The 20,116-nt window shown below is 54.8% G+C and overlaps 1 protein-coding gene across 1 annotated transcript in view; it reads left to right on the forward strand.

Annotated features, from left to right (window-relative positions):
* Positions 1-18,965, forward strand: part of LOC140471350 (integrin alpha-5-like) — a 276,546-nt gene extending 257,581 nt beyond the window's left edge. Inside the window, 4 exon segments of the mRNA XM_072567381.1 lie at positions 10,411-10,524; positions 11,321-11,422; positions 16,600-16,722; positions 17,730-18,965. Coding sequence (XP_072423482.1) covers positions 10,411-10,524; positions 11,321-11,422; positions 16,600-16,722; positions 17,730-17,816 — 426 coding nt within the window. The 3' untranslated portion in view covers positions 17,817-18,965.
* The last annotated feature ends 1,151 nt before the right edge of the window (positions 18,966-20,116 follow it).

Here is a 20,116-nt window from a genome sequence, read left to right on the forward strand (position 1 = left end):
ACAGACCGCGCCCTCGTACAGACTGCGCCCTCGTACAGACCGTGCACTCGTACAGACCGCTCCCTCGTACAGACCGCGCCCTCGTACAGACCGTGCCCTCGTACAGACCGCTCCCTCGTACAGACCGCTCCCTTGTACAGACTGTGCACTCGTACACACCGCTCCCTCGTACAGACCCCTCCCTCGTACACACCGCTCCCTTGTACAGACCGCTCCCTCGTACAGACCGCGCCCTCGTACAGATCGCTCCCTCGTGCAGACCGCTCCCTCGTGCAGACCGCTCCCTCGTACAGACCGTGCACTCGTACAGACCGCTCCCTCGTACAGACCGTGCACTCGTACAGACCGCGCCCTCGTACAGACCGCGCCCTCGTACAGACCGCTCCCTCGTACAGACCGCTCCCTCGTACAGACCGTGCACTCGTACAGACCGCTCCCTCGTACAGACCGCTCCCTCGTACAGACCGCGCCCTCGTGCAGACCGCTCCCTCGTACACACCGCTCCCTCGTACACACCGTGCCCTCGTACAGACCGTGCCCTCGTACAGACCGTGCCCTCGTACAGACCGCTCCCTCGTACAGACCGCTCCCTCGTACAGACCGTGCCCTCGTACAGACCGCTCCCTCGTACAGACCGCTCCCTCGTACAGACCGCTCCCTCGTACAGACCCCTCCCTCGTACAGACCGCACCCTCGTACAGACCCCTCCCTCGTACAGACCGCTCCCTCGTACAGACCGCTCCCTCGTACAGACCGCTCCCTCGTACAGACCCCTCCCTCGTACAGACTGCTCCCTCGTACAGACCGCTCCCTCGTACAGACCCCTCCCTCGTACAGACCCCTCCCTCGTACAGACCGTGCTCTCGTACAGACCGCTCCCGCGTATAGACTGCACCCACGTATAGACTGCACCTTCGTTTCGACTGTTCCCTCGTGTAGATGGCACCTTCGTATAGACTGCACCTTCGTATAGACTGCACCTTTGTATAAAATGCACCCACGTATCGACTGCAACCGCGTATATACTGCACCCGCGTATAGACTGCACCCTTGTCTCGACTGCACCCGGATATATGCTGCACACGCGTATCGACTGCACCTTCGTATAGACTACACACGTGTATCGACTGCACCTTCGTATAGACTGCACACGTGTATAGACTGCACCCGCATATAGACTGTTCCCTTGTATAGAATGCACCCACGTATAGACTGAACCTTTGTGTAGACTGCACCCTTGTATAGACTGCACCCTCGTGTAGACTGCACCCGCGTATAGACGGCACCTGCGTATAGACTGCACCTGCGTATACACTTCCCACATATAGACTGCACACGCATATAGATTGCACCCACGTGTAGACTGCACCCGCGTATAGACTGTTCTCTCGTATAGACTGCACCTTCATATAGACTGCACCCTCGTATAGACTGCACATGCGTATAGAATGCACCCTCGTATAGACTGCACCCGCGTATAGACTGTTCTCTCGTATAGACTGCACCTTCATATAGACTGCACCCTCGCGTAGACTGCACATGCGTATAGACTGCACCCTCGTATAGACGGCACCCTCGTATAGACGGCACCCGTGTATAGACTACTCCCTTTTATAGACTGCACCTTCGTATAGCCTGCACCGTCATATAGACTGCACCTTTGTATAAACTGCACCCACGTATAGACTGCACCCTCGTATAGACTGCACCCGCGTATATACTGCATACGCATATAAACTGCACCCTTGTCTCGACTGCACCCTCATATATGCTGCGTATAGATTGTTCTCTCATATAGACTGCACCTTCGTATAGAATGCACCCTTGCGTAGACTGTACATGCATATAGACTGCACCCTCGTATAGACTGCACCCGCATGTAGACTGTTCCCTTGTATAGACTGCACCCTCGTATAGACGGCACCCGCGTATAGACTGCACCTTTGTATAGACTGTTCCCTCGTATAGACTGCACCTTCGTATAGACTGCACCCGCGTATAGGCTGTTCCCTCATGTAGACAGCACTTTCGTATAGACTGCACCCACGTATGGACTGCATCCGTGTATAGACTACATCCAAGTATAGACTGTTCTCTCGTATAGACTGCACCCTCATATAGACTGCATCCGCGTATAGACTGTTCTCTCGTATAGACTGCACCTTCGTATAGACTGCAACCCCGCGTAGACTGCACATGCATATAGACTGCACCCTCGTATAGACTGCACCCGCATGTAGACTGTTCCCTTGTATAGACTGCACCCTCATATAGACGGCACCCGCGTATAGACTGCACCTTCGTATAGACTATTCCCTCGTATAGACTGCACCTTCGTATAGACTACACCTGTGTATAGACTGTTCCCTCGTGTAGACTGCACTTTCGTATAGACTGCACCCACATATGGACTGCATCCGTGTATAGACTACATCCGCGTATCGACTGTTCTCTCGTATAGACTGCACCTTCGTATAGACTGCACCCTCGTATTGACTGCACCCTTGTACAGACCACACCCTCGTACAGACCGCTCCCACATATAGACCGCTCCCTCGTACAGACCGCTCCCACATATAGACCGCTCCCTCGTACAGACCGCTCCCTCATAGAGACCGCTCCCTCGTACAGACTGCACCTTCGTGTAGACTGCACCTTTGTATAAACTGCACCCACGTATAGACTGCACCAACATATAGACTGTTCCCTCGTATAGACTGCACCCCACGTATAGACTGTTTCCTTGTGTAGACTGCACCTTCGTATAGACTGTTCCCACGTATAGACTGCACGCTTGTGTAGACTGCACCTTCGTATAGACCGCACCCTCGTATATACCGTACCCACGGAAAGACTGTTCCCTCGTACAGACTGCATCCGCGTATAGACTGCACCCATGTATAGACTACACCCTCATATAGACTGTTCCCTCGTACAGACTGCATCCGCGTATAGACTGCACCCATGTATAGACTGCACCCTCATATAGACTGTTCTCTCGTACAGACTGCATCCGCGTATAGACTGCACCCATGTATAGACCGTATACACGTATAGACTGTTCCCTCGTACAGACTGCATCCGCGTATAGACTGCACCCTCGTGTAGACCGCACCCTCATGTAGACTGTTCCCTCGTACAGACTGCATCCGCGTATAGACTGCACCCATGTATAGACTGCACCCATGTATAGACTGCACCCTCGTATAGACTGTTCCCTCGTACAGACTGCACCTGCATATAGACCGCACCTTCGTATAGACTGCACCCTCGTGTAGACAGCACCCACGTATAGACTGCACCCGCATATAGACTGTTCCCTTGTATAGACCGCACCCTCGTATAGACTGCAGCTTCGTATAGGCTACATCCGCGTATAGACTGTTCTCTCGTATAGACTGCAGCTTCGTATAGACTGCACCCGCAAATCGACTGCACCTTCGTATAGACCGCACCCTCGTATAGACTACATCCACGTATAGACTGTTCTCTCGTATAGACTGCACCCGCATATAGACTGTTCCCTCGTACAGACTGCACCCTCGTATAGACTGCACCTTCGTATAGACCGCACCCTCGTATAGACTGCACCCACGTACAGAATGCACCCCCGTGTAGACTGCACCCACGTATAGACTGCACCTGCGTATAGACTGCACCCTCGTATAGACTGTTCCCTCGTATAGACTGCACCCTCGTATAGACTGCACCCTCATACAGACTGCACCCGCGTATAGACTGCACCCTCATGTAGACTGCATACACATATAGACTGCACTTTCATATAGACTGCACGCTCATGTAAACTGCACCTTTGTATAGACTGCACCTTTGTATAGACTGCACCTTCATATAGACTGCACCTTCGTATAGACTGTTCCCTCGTATAGACTGCACCCTCGTATAGACTGCACCTTCGTATAGATTGCTCCCGCGTATAGACTGCACCCTCATGTAGACTGCACACGCATATACACTGCACTTTCATATAGACTGCACCCTCATGTAAACTGCACCTTCGTATAGACTGTTCCCTCGTATAGACTGCACCTTCATATAGACTGCACCTTCATATAGACTGCACCCGCGTATAGACTGCACCCGCGAATAGACTGCACCCGCGTATAGACTGCACCTTCGTATAGACTGTTTCCTCGTATAGACTACACCCTTGTATAGATTGCACCTTCATAGACTGCACCCGCGTATAAACTGCACCCGCGCATAGACTGCACCTTCGTATAGACTGCACATGCGTATAGACTACACCCACCTATAGACTGCACCTTTGTATAGACTGCACATGCGAATAGACTACACCCACGTATAGACTGCACCCTTGTGTAGACTGCACCTTCGTATAGACTGCACCCGCGTATAGACTACACCCATGTATAGACTGCACCTTCATATAGACTGCACCTTCCTATGGACTGCACACGCATATAAACTGCACCCGCGCATAGACTGCACACGTATTGACTGCACCTTCGTATAGACTGTTCCCTCGTATAGACTGCACCTTCGTATAGACTGCACCCGCGTATAGACTGCACACACGTATAGACAGCACCTTCGTATAGACTGTTCCCTCATATAGATTGCACCTTCATATAGACTGCACATGCATATAGACTGCACCTGCGTATAGACTACACCCATGTATAGACTGCACCGTCGTATAGCCTGCACCCGCGTATAGACTGCACCCGCATATAGACTGCACCCTCATATAGACTGCACCCACATATAGACTGCATACGCGTACAGAATGCACCCACATATACACTGTTTCCACGTATAGACTGCACCCGCGTATAGACTGCACCCACGTATCGACTGCATCCACGTATAGACTGCATGTTCATATAGACTGCACCCTCGTATAGACTGCATCCGCATATAGACTTCACATTCGTATCGACTGCACCCTCGTATAGACTGCTCCCACGTGTAGACTGCACCCCCGTATAGACTTCACATTCGTATAGACTGCACATGCGTATAGACTACACCCACATGTAGACTGCACCCTTGTGTAGACTGCACCCGCATATAGACTACACCCACGTATAGACTGCACCTTTGTATAGACTGTTCCCTCGTATAGACTGCACCTTCGTATAGACTGCACCCGCGTATAGACTGCACCCTTGTATAGATTGCACCTTCATATAGACTGAACCTGCGTATAGACTGCACCTGCGTATAGACTACACCCACATATAGACTGCACCTTCGTATAGCCTGCACCCACGTATAGACTGCACCCGCGTATAGACTGCACCCTCGTATAGACTGCATACGCGTACAGAATGCACCCACATATACACTGTTTCCACGTGTAGACTGCACCCCCGTATAGACTTCACATTTGTATAGACTGCACTCACGTATAGAGTGCACGTTCATATAGACTGCACCCTCGGATAGACTGCACCCTTGTATAGACTGCTCCCACGTGTAGATTGCAACCCCGTATAGACTTCACATTCGTATAGACTGCACCCTCGTATAGACTGCTCCCTCGTATGGATTGCACCCACATATAGACTGCACCCTCGTGTAGACTGCTCCCGTGTATCGACTTTCACTATCCAGTGATCCCTGGGTTAGGGACAGACGGGGAAATCAGCCAGGGTTCCTGCTCCTGATCACTGTCCAGTGACTTTACACCGGATTTCTGGGAAGTTGCGGAATCCTCACATCATGAAATGCCTGCGTTCCCCATCCCCAGGCTGAGCTGTGCTGACAGCCATGCTGTAGGCCTCAATTCCAGTCCTGTACCAGGTTGGGGCCTGTGACGGTGCTCTCATTGAATGTCAGCAGCCTGGACACACAAGGTTAGGTTAGTCTGTAACCCGTCTGGGGATAAACACTCGCCATATCCCCAGCTGCCCTTTCTGTGATCCCTGGGATTAAGGCCTGCCCAGTGTCGGGAGCAAATGAGTTGGAAACCTTGACACTTCCTCTTGTATTGAGCGACTTTCCCACTGCTTCCTGGGGACTGGATGGAGACACTTCCTGTGTTGCCATGCGTGGGATTGTGGGATGTTTCCTGCTGCTCTCGGCCTAGATTTCAGGCTCACTTCCTACTGGGAAGCTGACAAGTGTTGTTTTCCCAGCATTGACCATAACCTGCAGCCCTCTCATTTCCCCAAACAACTCATCGGACCCTTGGCTCAACACTGGCCTTTCTTCCGTTATCTCAAGATGGGGATAATCTGCAAGTCCATGCCAACAACAGTGGATGAAACAATCCAGTTAGCCCCCACCCCCCCCACCCACCCTTCCCCAGCAACACTCGGTTGGATGATGAGCCATGATGATACTGAATGCAGGATCAGGCTTGAGGGGCTGAATGGCCTACGCTGACTCCCAGTTTCTATTTCAGATGGTGAGACCGAAAGGTTTCGGAGCCACAGGCCTTCAGCAAGGTTGGCGAATTTGCGTGCTGCCTGTCTCCCAACTTCCAATCCACTCCTGGCTTCCATTATCAGGAAGACCATTGTCTCCCTTTCTGTGTGTCCGCAGGGAGCGGGCTCCCAGGTGGAATGGACCCGAATTGTCCCAGACCACCTCCTGTTGTTTCTCTGAGGTAGATGGGAGGGGTGGGGAGGAACTGAACGGCCTGAACTCCCCATGGATCGGGATAGTGTTGGGGTCATTCTCGTGCGGTGTAGCTCCCAGAGCCTGGTGTGTCCTGTATGAGCAGTGACTGGACATTGATCTCTTTCCCACTGCCCGATTTCGACTTTGTCCCCCTCCTGAGCCTTCTGATGTGCCATCGATGTGGTGACTCCCAGCTCAGTCGGGTGTCACCGCTCACCGGGCCTACTTCCTGGGCATGCTTTAGGGAGGTAACCGCGGCAACAAGGACACAAGGCATATTCAGCGAGAAGCAGCTCGGAATTAGCGGATTTTAGCTTTGCACATCGATGCTTGGTGCCTGACTCGAGAATGTAGATGTGTGATGTTCTCTTCTGTGGGTCTTCCCATATTCTCTCCAGTTATGGGAGAGAGGGTGTGCTTCCCTCTGTATGCCTTGTGGAGATTGCTTGCCATTGCTACATCTCTACAAAATGGCCCCAGAGAGACACTGGGTCACCCTGACCAAGGGGAGCGTCCAGGTAAGACCAAACCACGACTGGGAGCAGCCAGTGGGTTGGGTCCAAACCTTGTAATTGTTGGTTAAATAGTAATATTGCCAGTCTTTACAGTACCAATGAGGAGACAGCAGGAGCCTGAGCAGAGAGCTGGAGCAGAATGGAGACCGGTGATCGGAAGCAGCAGCCAACCAACAAACGTAAGCAGTGGCCAAACCAATAGCGGCTAAGCGGCAGCAGCAAACCAACCAATGGCAGCTCGCCAGCAGCAGCAAAACAACCAATAGCAGCTAACCGGCAGCAAACCATTCAATGGCGGCTAGCCAGCAGCAGCAGACCATCCAATAGAGGCTAACCAGCAGCAAACCAACCAATAGCAGCTAACCGGCAGCAGCAAACCAACCAATAGCGGCTAACCAGCAGAAAACCAACCAATAGCGGCTAACCGGCAGCAGCAAACCAACCAATAGCGGCTAACCGGCAGAAAACCAACCAATAGCAGCTAACCGGCAGCAGCAGACCAACCAATAGAGGCTAACCGGCAGCAGCAAACCAACCAATAGACGCTAACCAGCAGCAGCAAACCAACCAATAGAGGCTAACCAGCAGCAGCAGACCAACCAATAGCGGCTAACCGGCAGCAGCAAACCAACCAATAGCGGCTAACCGGCAGCAGCAAACCAACCAATAGAGGCTAACCAGCAGCAGCAGACCAACCAATAGCGGCTAACCGGCAGCAGTGAGTCAATCACTAGTGGCTAACCAACAGCAGCAAGTCAACCAGTAACAGCTAACAAGCAGCAAATCAATCAATAGCAGCTAACCAGCAGCAGCAAGTTAACCAATAGCAGCTAGCCTTTATCAGCAAACCAACCAATAGCAGTTAACCTCTGGTGGCTCATTTGCATTAGCAAATGACCAAAAGCAGTGAATCTGCAGCAAAAGCAATGGTTCAGGCAGTTGGAGTTTGATGGTAAAATCCTAGGAGTCTCACTGCAGTCAGACAGTGAGACTTCCATGGAGCGGAGAGATTTACTGTAAATGCCAATCTCCCAGCCCCCTTGCCCGCCCTGGGCCCACTCTGCTGCTGCTGCTGCTGTCTCTGCTCCAGCTCCGGTCATGCCCGGCTGTAGTGCTCACTCTCATGTCACCGTAATGCCACCACTCCCCGTGCCACCTCCGACTCGGCGCCAGCCGGGAATGGTGGCAGTACAGTCGACAGGTCCTGGAAGTTGGTGCCACAGCCGTGCCGACTCAGCAGCCATGGCAGAGTGGGCCTGGGAACGGGACTTGGCATTTACAGTAAGTTTCTCCATAGGGTGGAGGTCTCCTGCGAGACTTCCGCAATTGGACCGTCAAACTGGGCAATTACTGGCGACTTGGTGAGTCTGTGTAACTTCCTCTGCAGAAATGGCCGAACCGCGTACCCTCGCTATCCGCCCTGGTCTCCTCGAACTGGGCACACAGGACTCCCAGTTGGGGCCAGAGCAATCTTTGCAAGCACAATTCCGAAAGAATGGAATCCTTCTTGCTTTTAGCTCTTTGAGATGACTGTAGCCACTTGACCACGTTGAACTGTGTCTGCCACCTGCTGGCAGGAATTGGGTGGCATTGCTCATTCGCTGTTTTCAGAGCCATCTGGCAAACATCGGAACCCGCAAAGATTTACTGAAGGATCGGAATTCGAAGAGCCAGCTCGACATTTTGTCTCGATTTGGGAAGATTGGAGAATGGGTCCCGGCTGCGATGATCAGGAATGTAGCGATCATTTGTGCGGCGGGCGAAAAGCGATCCCCAAGGCGCCCCATCTCCCCATACAAGTGACCGGGTTCACAAAAGGCTCCCTCCTGTGGTGGGAGGGAGAATCACCAAGAGAAACGAGACCCTTCGAGGACGGTGGGGAGGAAGGTGCAAGTGAGAGAATCGATTTGATACCAAATCGATGATCAGCATTGTAGCGGAACAATACCGAGTGTTGACCAGACACGTCATAAAATAGTAAAACAAGCCCCAGGGCCCCCTCACTTAGGCTTCTTTGACCCCCAGCGTGCCTCTTCAACCGTTAGCAATCCCCCTCATAATGTGTCAAAAAGACAGAAGACATCACGAAGAGAAGAGGATTTGGAGGGCGAGAGAGCAGGAGATGGGAAGGTATCGACCAAGAACAGGAGCAGGCCATTCAGCCCCCTCCTTGAGTTTTCGACCCCATTCATCGAGGTCGCAGCTGATCTGAGATTTTGTGTGGAGAAGTGGGTTGCTATTCAGTCAGGAGGGAAAGGAAAATTCCCAGCATGCTGTGCGAGTGTTAGTTCGACTCTGAAATTGTCAGTAAGGAGAAAGCTCTGTCGAACGTTGGCCAAGAGCGGCTCGTGGATTTGGGATGTGAGCTGGGAGTTGACTGGAAGACGGTGTGGACTGAGGGGAGCACTCTCACAACTGGAACGCCTGCGGTCGCATAGGGGGTCACACTGCCGAAAACAGGCCACTCGAGCCCACACACAATTTTAGCTCCTCAGTCCCCTGCGATCTCTCTTTCTCCAAAGCGAGCATTCTGTCCTCCCTTCCCTTGACCTCGTTCTGGTGATTCCGTCCATTGCGCTGCTTCTGAGGCTGCAATCTTTGGCACTAACCTAAGGGCACCTTGCAGGTGGATTGTGCTCATGCCAGCAGGGGGCTGGCACACACATCCTGCAGCCCCCATTCCCATTACCTGGTAGCCCCGGTCAGTGGGCACACTTCAGTAACTCACTGAGGCACCAGATGTCAATGACCAGCGGCAGTGGCCAACCTTTTGAGCCATATCAAGCCTGGCACAGCGGGAGGTGTCAGAGTGTACTTGCTGGGCATGGCACACACTGGCTATTTTGCGGTAGCAGGCGGCCTGAACGAGATGGCACGTTGCTGTTGGCCACCCATGGGCTCCATGTAATAGCTGGGGATGGGTGGGGCTCAGGTGGGTACTGCTTAGCACTGAGTCTTGTCTCTGATTTTGGTGATGCCAATGTTAGTAGAGATCGCCAAACTGGCACTTGCTATCAATGAGACCAGCAAATGACCAGGTACAGTGCACCAATGCAGAGCAAAACTAGCCTGATCTAGTTCAGCTGCATGTGGTGCCAGGGCAGGAGACTGGGTAACTCTACGACACAATGACAGCGTCACCATCTACAAGAGGGCAAGGGGAGGGGGGGATGGGCGCTCATCCTGGCCCAGGACCGGTACCCGTTCTTGATGCAAATGGGTCAACATGTGACAGGCACCATGCCCTGGGCACTAACCAGCTTGTGTCCTTTTCCCTTGGCAGAGTTGCCAGCACGTGGGGTGCCTGAGCCTGATTTGTGAGGTTGGTTTGCTGAGCAGGGGTGCCAACGTAGTGCTGGAGATCCGGACCCGGGTGTGGGCACACACTTTCCTCCAGGTAAGCTGCTATCCCTGGCACATGCTACTGCGGTGTAAGGCAGTTGGTAGGGGCACTGAGCGCCCACTGCTCATGAGGGTGAGCAGCAAGAGACAGGGTGTTGCATCTGGCACCAGGAATGGGGAAAGGTTCAGAAATTTCCAGGGGTCCTGCTCCAATTAGGGGCAACCTCATCAGTCCCGTTCCAGTTGGATAGGCCAACCTGGGAGTGTTTGATGGGGGGACAGTGTAGAGGGAGCTTTACTCTGTATCTAACCTGGTGCTGTCCCTGTCCCTGGGAGTGTTGGATGGGGAGACAGTGTAGAGGGAGCTTTACTCTGTATCTAACCCCGTGCTGTCCCTGTCCTGGGAGTGTTGGATGGGGAGACAGTGTAGAGGGAGCTTTACTCTGTATCTAACCCGGTGCTGTCCCTGTCCTGGGAGTGTTTGATGGGGGGGACAGTGTAGAGGGAGCTTTACTCTGTATCTAACCCCGTGCTATCCCTGTCCCTGGGAGTGTTGGATGGGGAGACAGTGTAGAGGGAGCTTTACTCTGTATCTAACCCCGTGCTGTCCCTGTTCTGGGTGTGTTTGATGGGGGACAGAGTAAAGGGAGCTTTCCTTTCCAGGTGGGCAAGATGGGGTGGTGAGTGTGTGCCATGGGAAAGCCTGTAGTTATCTCCTTGTTGTGTGTGCGTGTGTGCATGGGTGCCATGCTGCTGGTGATCTGGTGTGGTGTGTGACGGTTGCAGTGGGTAAGGTCCCATGCTCTCTGCCAGGTGTTCCACATCCCAATGTGTGCCCTTGTGTTTTCCAGAGGCAGCACCAGCCTTTCACACTGCCATGCAATGCCTCATACCAGGCGTACCGCATGCCTTATCGGATCCTGCCCAAGGACTACCCCACAGGAAGCTTGGTGGTAAGTACCCCTATGCCAGCTGCCTATCTTCATGATACTCAGTGTTGCGAAAACGCCAAATCTCACCCTGTGCCAGGCCACCTGCTGGCATCATGTTGCGGCAAGCGCTGTTTCCAGTGACTGGACCAAACAGTGCTGCCCATGATCGTAGGCACGCATCAGTCTCAGCTCATCCCGCTGCCTGCAAACCTGCCTGGCACGGGTGCCCACTGAGGAGGGCAGTGCTGAGGCAAACTGTTACTGACTTTCAGCTTCCACTGAGCAATCCCAAGGGGCGGTGAGAGAGGAGCTGAGGGGGAACGGTGTCGCACAGAGCCAACGAGGTATCCCAGCCCTTGGCAAAATCAGATCAGTTGATCCAGCACCCCTTCACTGCGCTGCCCCACATGGTCAAATAGCCTGACAGTGCTGCACTCCCTCAGTACTGACCCTCCAATAGTGCGGCGCACCCTCACCATTGACCCTCCGACAGTGCGGCACTCTCTCAGTCCTGACCCTCCGACAGTGCGGCACTCCCTCAGTCCTGACCCTCCGACAGTGTGGCACTCCCTCAGCACTGACCCTCTGACGGTGCCCACTCCCTCAGCACTGACCCTCTGACAGTGCGGCGCTCCCTCAGTACTGACCCTCCGACAGTGCGGCACTCCCTCAGCACTGACCCTCTGACAGTGCGGCACTCCCTCAGCACTGACCCTCTGACAGTGCGGCCCTCCCTCAGTACTGACCCTCCGACAGTGCGGCACTCCCTCAGCACTGACCCTCCGACAGTGCGGCGCTCCCTCAGCATTGACCCTCCGACAGTGCGGCACTCCCTCAGTACTGACCCTCCGACAGTGCAGTACTCCCTCAGTACTGACCCTCCAACAGTGCGGCACTCCCTCAGCACTGACCCTCCGACAGTGCGGCACTCCCTCAGTACTGACCCTCCGACAGTGCGGCACTCCCTCAGTACTGACCCTCTGACAGTGCGTCCCTCCCTCAGTACTGACCCTCCGACAGTGCAGCACTCCCTCAGTACTGACCCTCCGACAGTCGGCGCTCCCTCAGTACTGACCCTCCGACAGTGCGGCACTCCCTCAGTACTGACCCTCTGACAGTGCGGCACTCCCTCAGTACTGACCCTCCGACAGTGCGGCAATCCCACAGTACAGACCCTCCGACAGTGCGGCACTCCCTCAGTACTGACCCTCTGACAGTGCGGCACTCCCTCAGTACTGACCCTCCGACAGTGCGGCAATCCCACAGTACAGACCCTCTGACAGTGCGGCACTCCCTCAGCACTGACCCTCTGACAGTGCGGCCCTCCCTCAGTACTGACCCTCCGATAGTGCGGCACTCCCTCAGTACTGACCCTCCGATAGTGCGGCACTCCCTCAGCACTGACCCTCCGATAGTGCGGCACTCCCTCAGCACTGACCCTCCGACAGTGCGGCACTCCCTCGGCACTGAATCGCTGACAGTGCGCCACTCCCTCAGCACTGACACTCCAACAGCACCCCCTCCCTCAGCACTGACACTCCAACAGCGCCCACTCCCTCAGCACTGACCCTCCGACAGTGCGGCACTCGCTCAGCACTGACCCTCCGACAGTGCGGCGCTCCCTCAGTCCTGACCCTCCGACAGTGCAGCACTCCCTCAGCACTGACCCTCCGACAGTGCAGCACTCCCTCAGTACTGACCCTCTGACAGTGTGGCACTCCCTCAGCACTGACCCTCCGACAGTGCGGCGCTCCCTCAGTACTGACCCTCCGACAGTGCGGCACTCCCTCAGCACTGACCCTCTGACGGTGCCCACTCCCTCAGTACTGACCCTCCGACAGTGCGGCACTCCCTCAGCACTGACCCTCCGACAGTGCGGCACTCCCTCAGTCCTGACCCTCCGACAGTGCGGCACTCCCTCAGCACTGACCCTCCGACAGTGTGGCACTCCCTCAGCGCTGACCCTCTGACGGTGCCCACTCCCTCAGTACTGACCCTCCGACAGTGCGGCACTCCCTCAGTACTGACCCTCCGACAGTGCAGCACTCCCTCAGCACTGACCCTCCGACAGTGCAGCACTCCCTCAGCACTGACCCTCCGATAGTGCGACACTCCCTCAGCACTGACCCTCCGATAGTGCGACACTTCCTCAGCACTGACCCTCCGACAGTGCGGCACTCCCTCAGTACTGACCCTCCGACAGTGCGGCACTCCCTCAGTACTGACCCTCTGACAGTGCGGCACTCCTTCAGTACTGACCCTCTGACAGTGCCCCCTCCCTCAGCACTGACCCTCTGACAGTGCAGCACTCCCTCAGTACTGACCCCCTGACAGTGCGGCACTCCCTCAGTACTGACCCTCCGACAGTGTGGCACTCCCTCAGCACAGACCCTCTGACAGTGCGGCACTCCCTCAGCACTGACCCTCCGACTGTGCGGCACTCCCTCAGTACTGACCCTCCGACAGTGCAGCACTCCCTCAGTACTGACCCTCCGACAGTGCGGCACTCCCTCAGCACTGACCCTCTGACGGTGCCCACTCCCTCAGCACTGACCCTCTGACGGTGACCACTCCCTCAGTACTGACCCTCCGACAGTGCGGCACTCTCTCAGTACTGACCCTCCGACAGTGCGGCGCTCCCTCAGTACTGACCCTCCGACAGTGCGGCACTCCCTCAGTCCTGACCCTCCGACAGTGCGGCACTCCCTCAGTCCTGACCCTCTGACAGTGCGGCACTCCCTCAGTACTGACCCTCTGACAGTGCAGCACTCCCTCAGCATTGACCCTCCGACAGTGCAGCACTCCCTCAGCACTGACCCTCCGACAGTCCCCACTCCCCCAGCACTGACCCCCCGACAGTGCGGCACTCTCTCAGTACTGACCCTCCGACAGTGCGGCGCTCCCTCAGTCCTGACCCTCTGACAGTGCGGCACTCCCTCAGCACTGACCCTCTGACAGTGCAGCACTCCCTCAGCACTGACCCTCCGACAGTCCCCACTCCCTCAGCACTGACCCTCCGACAGTGTGGCACTCCCTCAGTACTGACCCTCCGACAGTGCGGCACTCTCTCAGTACTGACCCTCCGACAGTGCGGCACTCCCTCAGTCCTGACCCTCTGACAGTGCGGCCCTCCCTCAGCACTGACCCTCCGACAGTGCGGCACTCTCTCAGCACTGACCCTCTGACGGTGCCCACTCCCTCAGTACTGACCCTCCGACAATGCAGCACTCTCTCAGCACTGACCCTCCGACAGTGCGGCACTCCGTCAGCACTGACCCTCCGACAGTGCAGACTCCCTCAGCACTGGCCCTCCGACAGTGCGGCACTTCCTCAGCACTCACCCTCTGACAGTGCGGCACTCCGTCAGCACTGACCCTCCGACAGTGCGGCACTCCGTCAGCACTGACCCTCTGACAGTGCAGCACTCCCTCAGCACTGACCCTCTGACAGTGCGGCACTCCGTCAGCACTGACCCTCTGACAGTGCGGCACTCCCTCAGCACTGACCCTCCGACAGTGCAGACTCCCTCAGCACTGGCCCTCCAACAGTGCGGCACTCCGTCAGCACTGACCCTCCGACAGTGCGGCACTCCGTCAGCACTGACCCTCTGACAGTGCAGCACTCCCTCAGCACTGACCCTCTGACAGTGCGGCACTCCATCAGCACTGACCCTCTGACAGTGCAGCACTCCCTCAGCACTGACCCTCTGACAGTGCGGCACTCCGTCAGCACTGACCCTCTGACAGTGCGGCACTCCCTCAGTACTGACCCTCCGACAGTGCGGTACTCGCTCAGTACTGACCCTCCGATAGTGCGGCACTCCCTCAGTACTGACCCTCTGACAGTGTGACACTCCCTCAGTACTGACCCTCCGACAGTGCGCCACTCCCTTAGCACTGACCCTCTGACCGTGTGGCACTCCCTCAACATTGACCCTCCGACAGTGCCCACTCCCTCAGCACTGACCCTCCAACAATGCCCACTCCCTTCTCACTGACCCTTCGACAATGGCGCACAATTGTACTGAAGATTTCACAGTAAAACAGTTTATTAAGCAGCTGAAATGAAGTTGAAATAGAGTAACACCGAACTGTTTGTATGTAACACTCCTTTCAAGATTTTGAGGCACAGTAAAATACCATTAATGCCAATAGCATTCCATTGTCAGTCTCAGAGAGAATGCCCATCTCTTACCCTCCTCGGGTTTGACTAAGCTGTCTTGCAAATCAGCCTCATCCTTGATCTGTCATGCAACTGAACTTAAACTTGCTCAGCTTCAAATAACCCATTCAGGGTTTCAACCAAACACTTCTGGTCTGGAACTTTTAAACTAAACTCCTTCCTCTGAGGTAACCTATTAATAACCATGCGAAACTACCTTCTCCCCTTTCTCAGGAGCAGTTGCTTTCACCCGTCCAGCTTCAGCCAAGTATCCTGCAGCACTGTCTGAACTGGAACTGAAAAGGACTTACCTGTAAACCCCAACAAAGGTCCAGAAAGGTCAATGCAGTGCACTCTTGACCTTGTTCACTTGTAAACTCTCCAGGAAGTCTTTCTGTCCCCCTGCTTGACAGAAAATCACCATGGCATTAGAAACGCCGCAAGTTAATCGTTCAACCCCTTCAGGCACACGAGAAACCCCATGTGCTGATTCAAAACTTCAAAAATCCAAAATAAATGATCTTAACATAGATACAAATCTATGTTCATGAACTTTTCTCCACAGGTATATAACTATTCTGTGTCTTAGATTCCCTACAATGTGGAAACAGGCCCTTCGGCCCAACAAGTCCACACCGACCCTCCAAAGAGTAACCCACCCAGACCCATTCCCCTTCACCTAACACTACGGGCAATTTAGTATGGCCAATTCACCTGACCTGCACATTTTTGGACTGTGGGAGGAAACCCACACAGAGAATGTGCAAACTCCACACAGACAGTTGCCTGAGGTGGGAATTGAACCTGGGTCTCTGGTGCTGTGAGGCAGTAATGCTATCCACTGTACCGTCAACGGAACAGAACGTGGGCTGCACTGATTGAAAGGGAGTATGGGCTTTACTGGGGACTGAGCTGTTGGAAATGAAGGTACAGGGGTGGCTGAGCAGGTGAATAGCTGTCGAAGCAGTGAGTGATGGGACAGAGCTTTGTGTGCTTTGAGTACTGTTTGGACTGCCCATGTCCTGTTCTGCGTGTAGGTCTCGACTCCTGTGATGTGGATCAAGCCAGAAAGTTCATATTCTGTCCCCCTCTGGATTATTATCCTGGCTGTGTTGGTCGGTCTGCTCTTGCTCGCTCTCCTCATCTTCATCTTGTACAAGGTACGTTGGTTTGATCCCAGAATCCACTGCAGCGGTCACCTGATCCCTTTCTTTCAGTTCCAAAGTGAGTTTGATGCCATCTATGTCAGGAACCAGGTCTTCTCTTTCGGCTTCAGGCAACCCCTTTTACTCTTTCATTGGCAAAGGACTAGCGTTTGTTGCCCATCCCTAATTGCCCTTGAACCGAGAGGCTTGCTGGGTAGTTAAGAGTCGGCCATATTGGCTGTGGGACTGGAGTCATATGTAGGCCAGAGTGGGTTGGGATGGCAGATTTCCTTCCCTAAAGGGTGTGAGTGAATTAGATGGGGTTTTTCACCAGTTGATCATGGTCACCAGGACCAAAACGAGCTCTCACAATCTGATTTATTCCCCCACTTCCCTGCCCCCATCTCTTTTATCTCTTCCGCACAACTGACTGGGTTTTGGAATGGGTTTGGAAGGGCTGGGCTTCGAGGCCTGTGTGCTCATTGTAGTCGAGGAGGCCTCAACTCCTGAACCAGCAGCTGCTTCTCATTGACAATGCCACAAACAGCAAGGGCCCAGCAATCTAACCGGGAGCTCTGTCCCAGGCATACTGACACTGGGCCCAGCTTTATTGATCCATCCCGTCACTCTGTATGAGGATCCTGACCCATTTGTGTTACACACTCAGAGTCTCACTTCTGCTGTGCACCCTGTTCCCTCAAAATCCCTTTCACCGGGACATTCCCTATGGTCAATTCACCTAGCCAGCACATCCCTGGACATTGTCACTGTCTCTCTCTCTCTCTCTCTCTGTCACTTCTCTCTCTCCCCTCTCTCTCTTTCTGTCACACTCCTCTCTCCTTTGGTCTGTCTCTGTCCCTCTCTCCCTCTGTCTCCTCTCTCTCCTGCTCTGTCTCTTTGTCTCTCTTTCCTCTCTCTCCTCTCTCTCCTCTCTCTCTCTCTCTGCATCCCTCCCCTGTCTCTTTTCTGTTTCGGTCTCCGGCCCCCAGTCTGTGACTCCGTGCGTGTTTTGTGTCTCACAGCTCGGTTTCTTCAAGAGGGCCAAGCTGCCACACGGGACAGCGATGGAAACGGCACACCTGAAGCCACAGGCCACATCAGAGGCTTAATGGCAGCTTGGCAGCGGCCTAGTGACCGAAGAGCTGGCCCTGCTCGCTCGGAGAGAGCAGTCCTGAGTGACCGTCCTGTCCTGTCCTGTCCCCTTGGCAACAGACCGCTCGGAGCGACCACGAACTCTCCTCGAAACACGTTATTTAAGGAAATTATTCAGAAGCACTGATTGTGATTTGAAACCATTCTTTCATGCTCCCTCGATGGCTGTATCGAGACGTGCTGGGTTTTGATGTAAATTTTTCAAGCTGTTCTCAGAGTGCAATATATTTTATATCTTCTATTTTGTTTCTGCTCCCCGCTGTGACCAACAGAACCAGGATTGGCCGATGTGGATCCTCTTACTCCCAGCATCCCTGACCCCAACAAGGGAGAGAGGCGATAAGGGCTGTGTCCCCTCCCACTCCCCTCCCCCTCCCCAAACCAGGTTTCCAATCAGGAATGGCTGAGGTGCTTAGGGGCGGGGGAGGGGCCCAAGACAAATGAGCTCTTTCCGAAACTCAGTGGGGAGTACGAGGTGAACAAGGGAAACGGATTTCTGCATTGGCCTCTCCGGTTCATCAGTGAGTGCCCCCCCCTCTCCCCCCGCTCCCCCCCCCCCCCCATCCTGGCCCAGTGGTGATACCTCCCTCAGACCCATTGCCGTCATCTTACCAAGGGGTGCACGGAGCTCACCTATTCTCCCTGCTTCACCAACCCCCACCCTCACCCTCACTCCCACCCCCACCTGAAACCTCGACAGTCCCTCCACCCTGGGGGCGGGGCTGCCCAGTGATCCTGCAGTGTGGGCACCGTGCCCAGCGAGTGTGGCGTGTGGGTCAGGGGGAGCAGGGCACGGAGCTGGGTAGGCAGAGAGAGATCAGGCAGCTGGGTGGAGGTGGAGGTTTCAAGGGGATGCTGCCCTTCAGGAGGGAGGGTGGGTGGTGGAGCCTCCACTGAGCGCTGCCAACTTTCCCTGGCACTGGGATGGCATCCACAGCAAGAGCTTGTTCCAGTCACTGAGAGAAACCGGGCACCAGCTCGGTCCGAACCACAGCAGACACTTCAGCTGTGCGTTCTCATTGGGTTGGCCTACTTTAATTTTTATTAACAAAGTTGTACATTAATTAAGGAATTAAATTGAAATATACCTTTGGAAATCAAAGAAACTCTGATGGTTTGATGGTTTGGCATCTGCTCCTCTACATTAGTGCAAGTGCAACTCACTCCTCTCCGTATCCCACACCTCCCACTCAGACTCACTCCTCTCCGTATCCCACACCTCCCAGTCAGACTCACTCCCCTCCGTATCCCACACCTCCCAGTCAGACTCACTCCCCTCCATATCCCACACCTCCCAGTCAGACTCACTCCTCTCCGTATCCCACACCTCCCAGTCAGACTCACTCCTCTCCGTATCCCACACCTCCCAGTCAGACTCACTCCCCTCCATATCCCACACCTCCCACTCAGACTCACTCCTCTCCGTATCCCACACCTCCCAGTCAGACTCACTCCCCTCCGTATCCCACACCTCCCAGTCAGACTCACTCCCCTCCATATCCCACACCTCCCAGTCAGACTCACTCCTCTCCGTATCCCACACCTCCCAGTCAGACTCACTCCTCTCCGTATCCCACACCTCCCAGTCAGACTCACTCCCCTCCATATCCCACACCTCCCACTCAGACTCACTCCTCTCCGTATCCCACACCTCCCAGTCAGACTCACTCCCCTCCGTATCCCACACCTCCCAGTCAGACTCACTCCCCTCCATATCCCACACCTCCCAGTCAGACTCACTCCCGTCCGTATCCCACACCTCCCAGTCAGACTCACTCCTCTCCGTATCCCACACCTCCCAGTCAGACTCACTCCCCTCCATATCCCACACCTCCCAGTCAGACTCACTCCCGTCCGTATCCCACACCTCCCACTCAGACTCACTCCCCTCCGTATCCCACACCTCCCAGTCAGACTCACTCCCGTCCGTATCCCACACCTCCCAGTCAGACTCACTCCTCTCCGTATCCCACACCGCCCAGTCAGACTCACTCCTCTCCGTATCCCACACCTCCCAGTCAGACTCACTCCCCTCCGTATCCCACACCTCCCAGTCAGACTCACTCCCCTCCATATCCCACACCTCCCAGTCAGACTCACTCCCGTCCGTATCCCACACCTCCCAGTCAGACTCACTCCCCTCCATATCCCACACCTCCCAGTCAGACTCACTCCCCTCCGTATCCCACACCTCCCAGTCAGACTCACTCCCCTCCGTATCCCACACCTCCCAGTCAGACTCACTCCCCTCCATATC

The sequence above is a fragment of the Chiloscyllium punctatum genome, chromosome X (assembly GCF_047496795.1).
Source record: "Chiloscyllium punctatum isolate Juve2018m chromosome X, sChiPun1.3, whole genome shotgun sequence".
Lineage (NCBI taxonomy): Eukaryota > Metazoa > Chordata > Chondrichthyes > Orectolobiformes > Hemiscylliidae > Chiloscyllium > Chiloscyllium punctatum.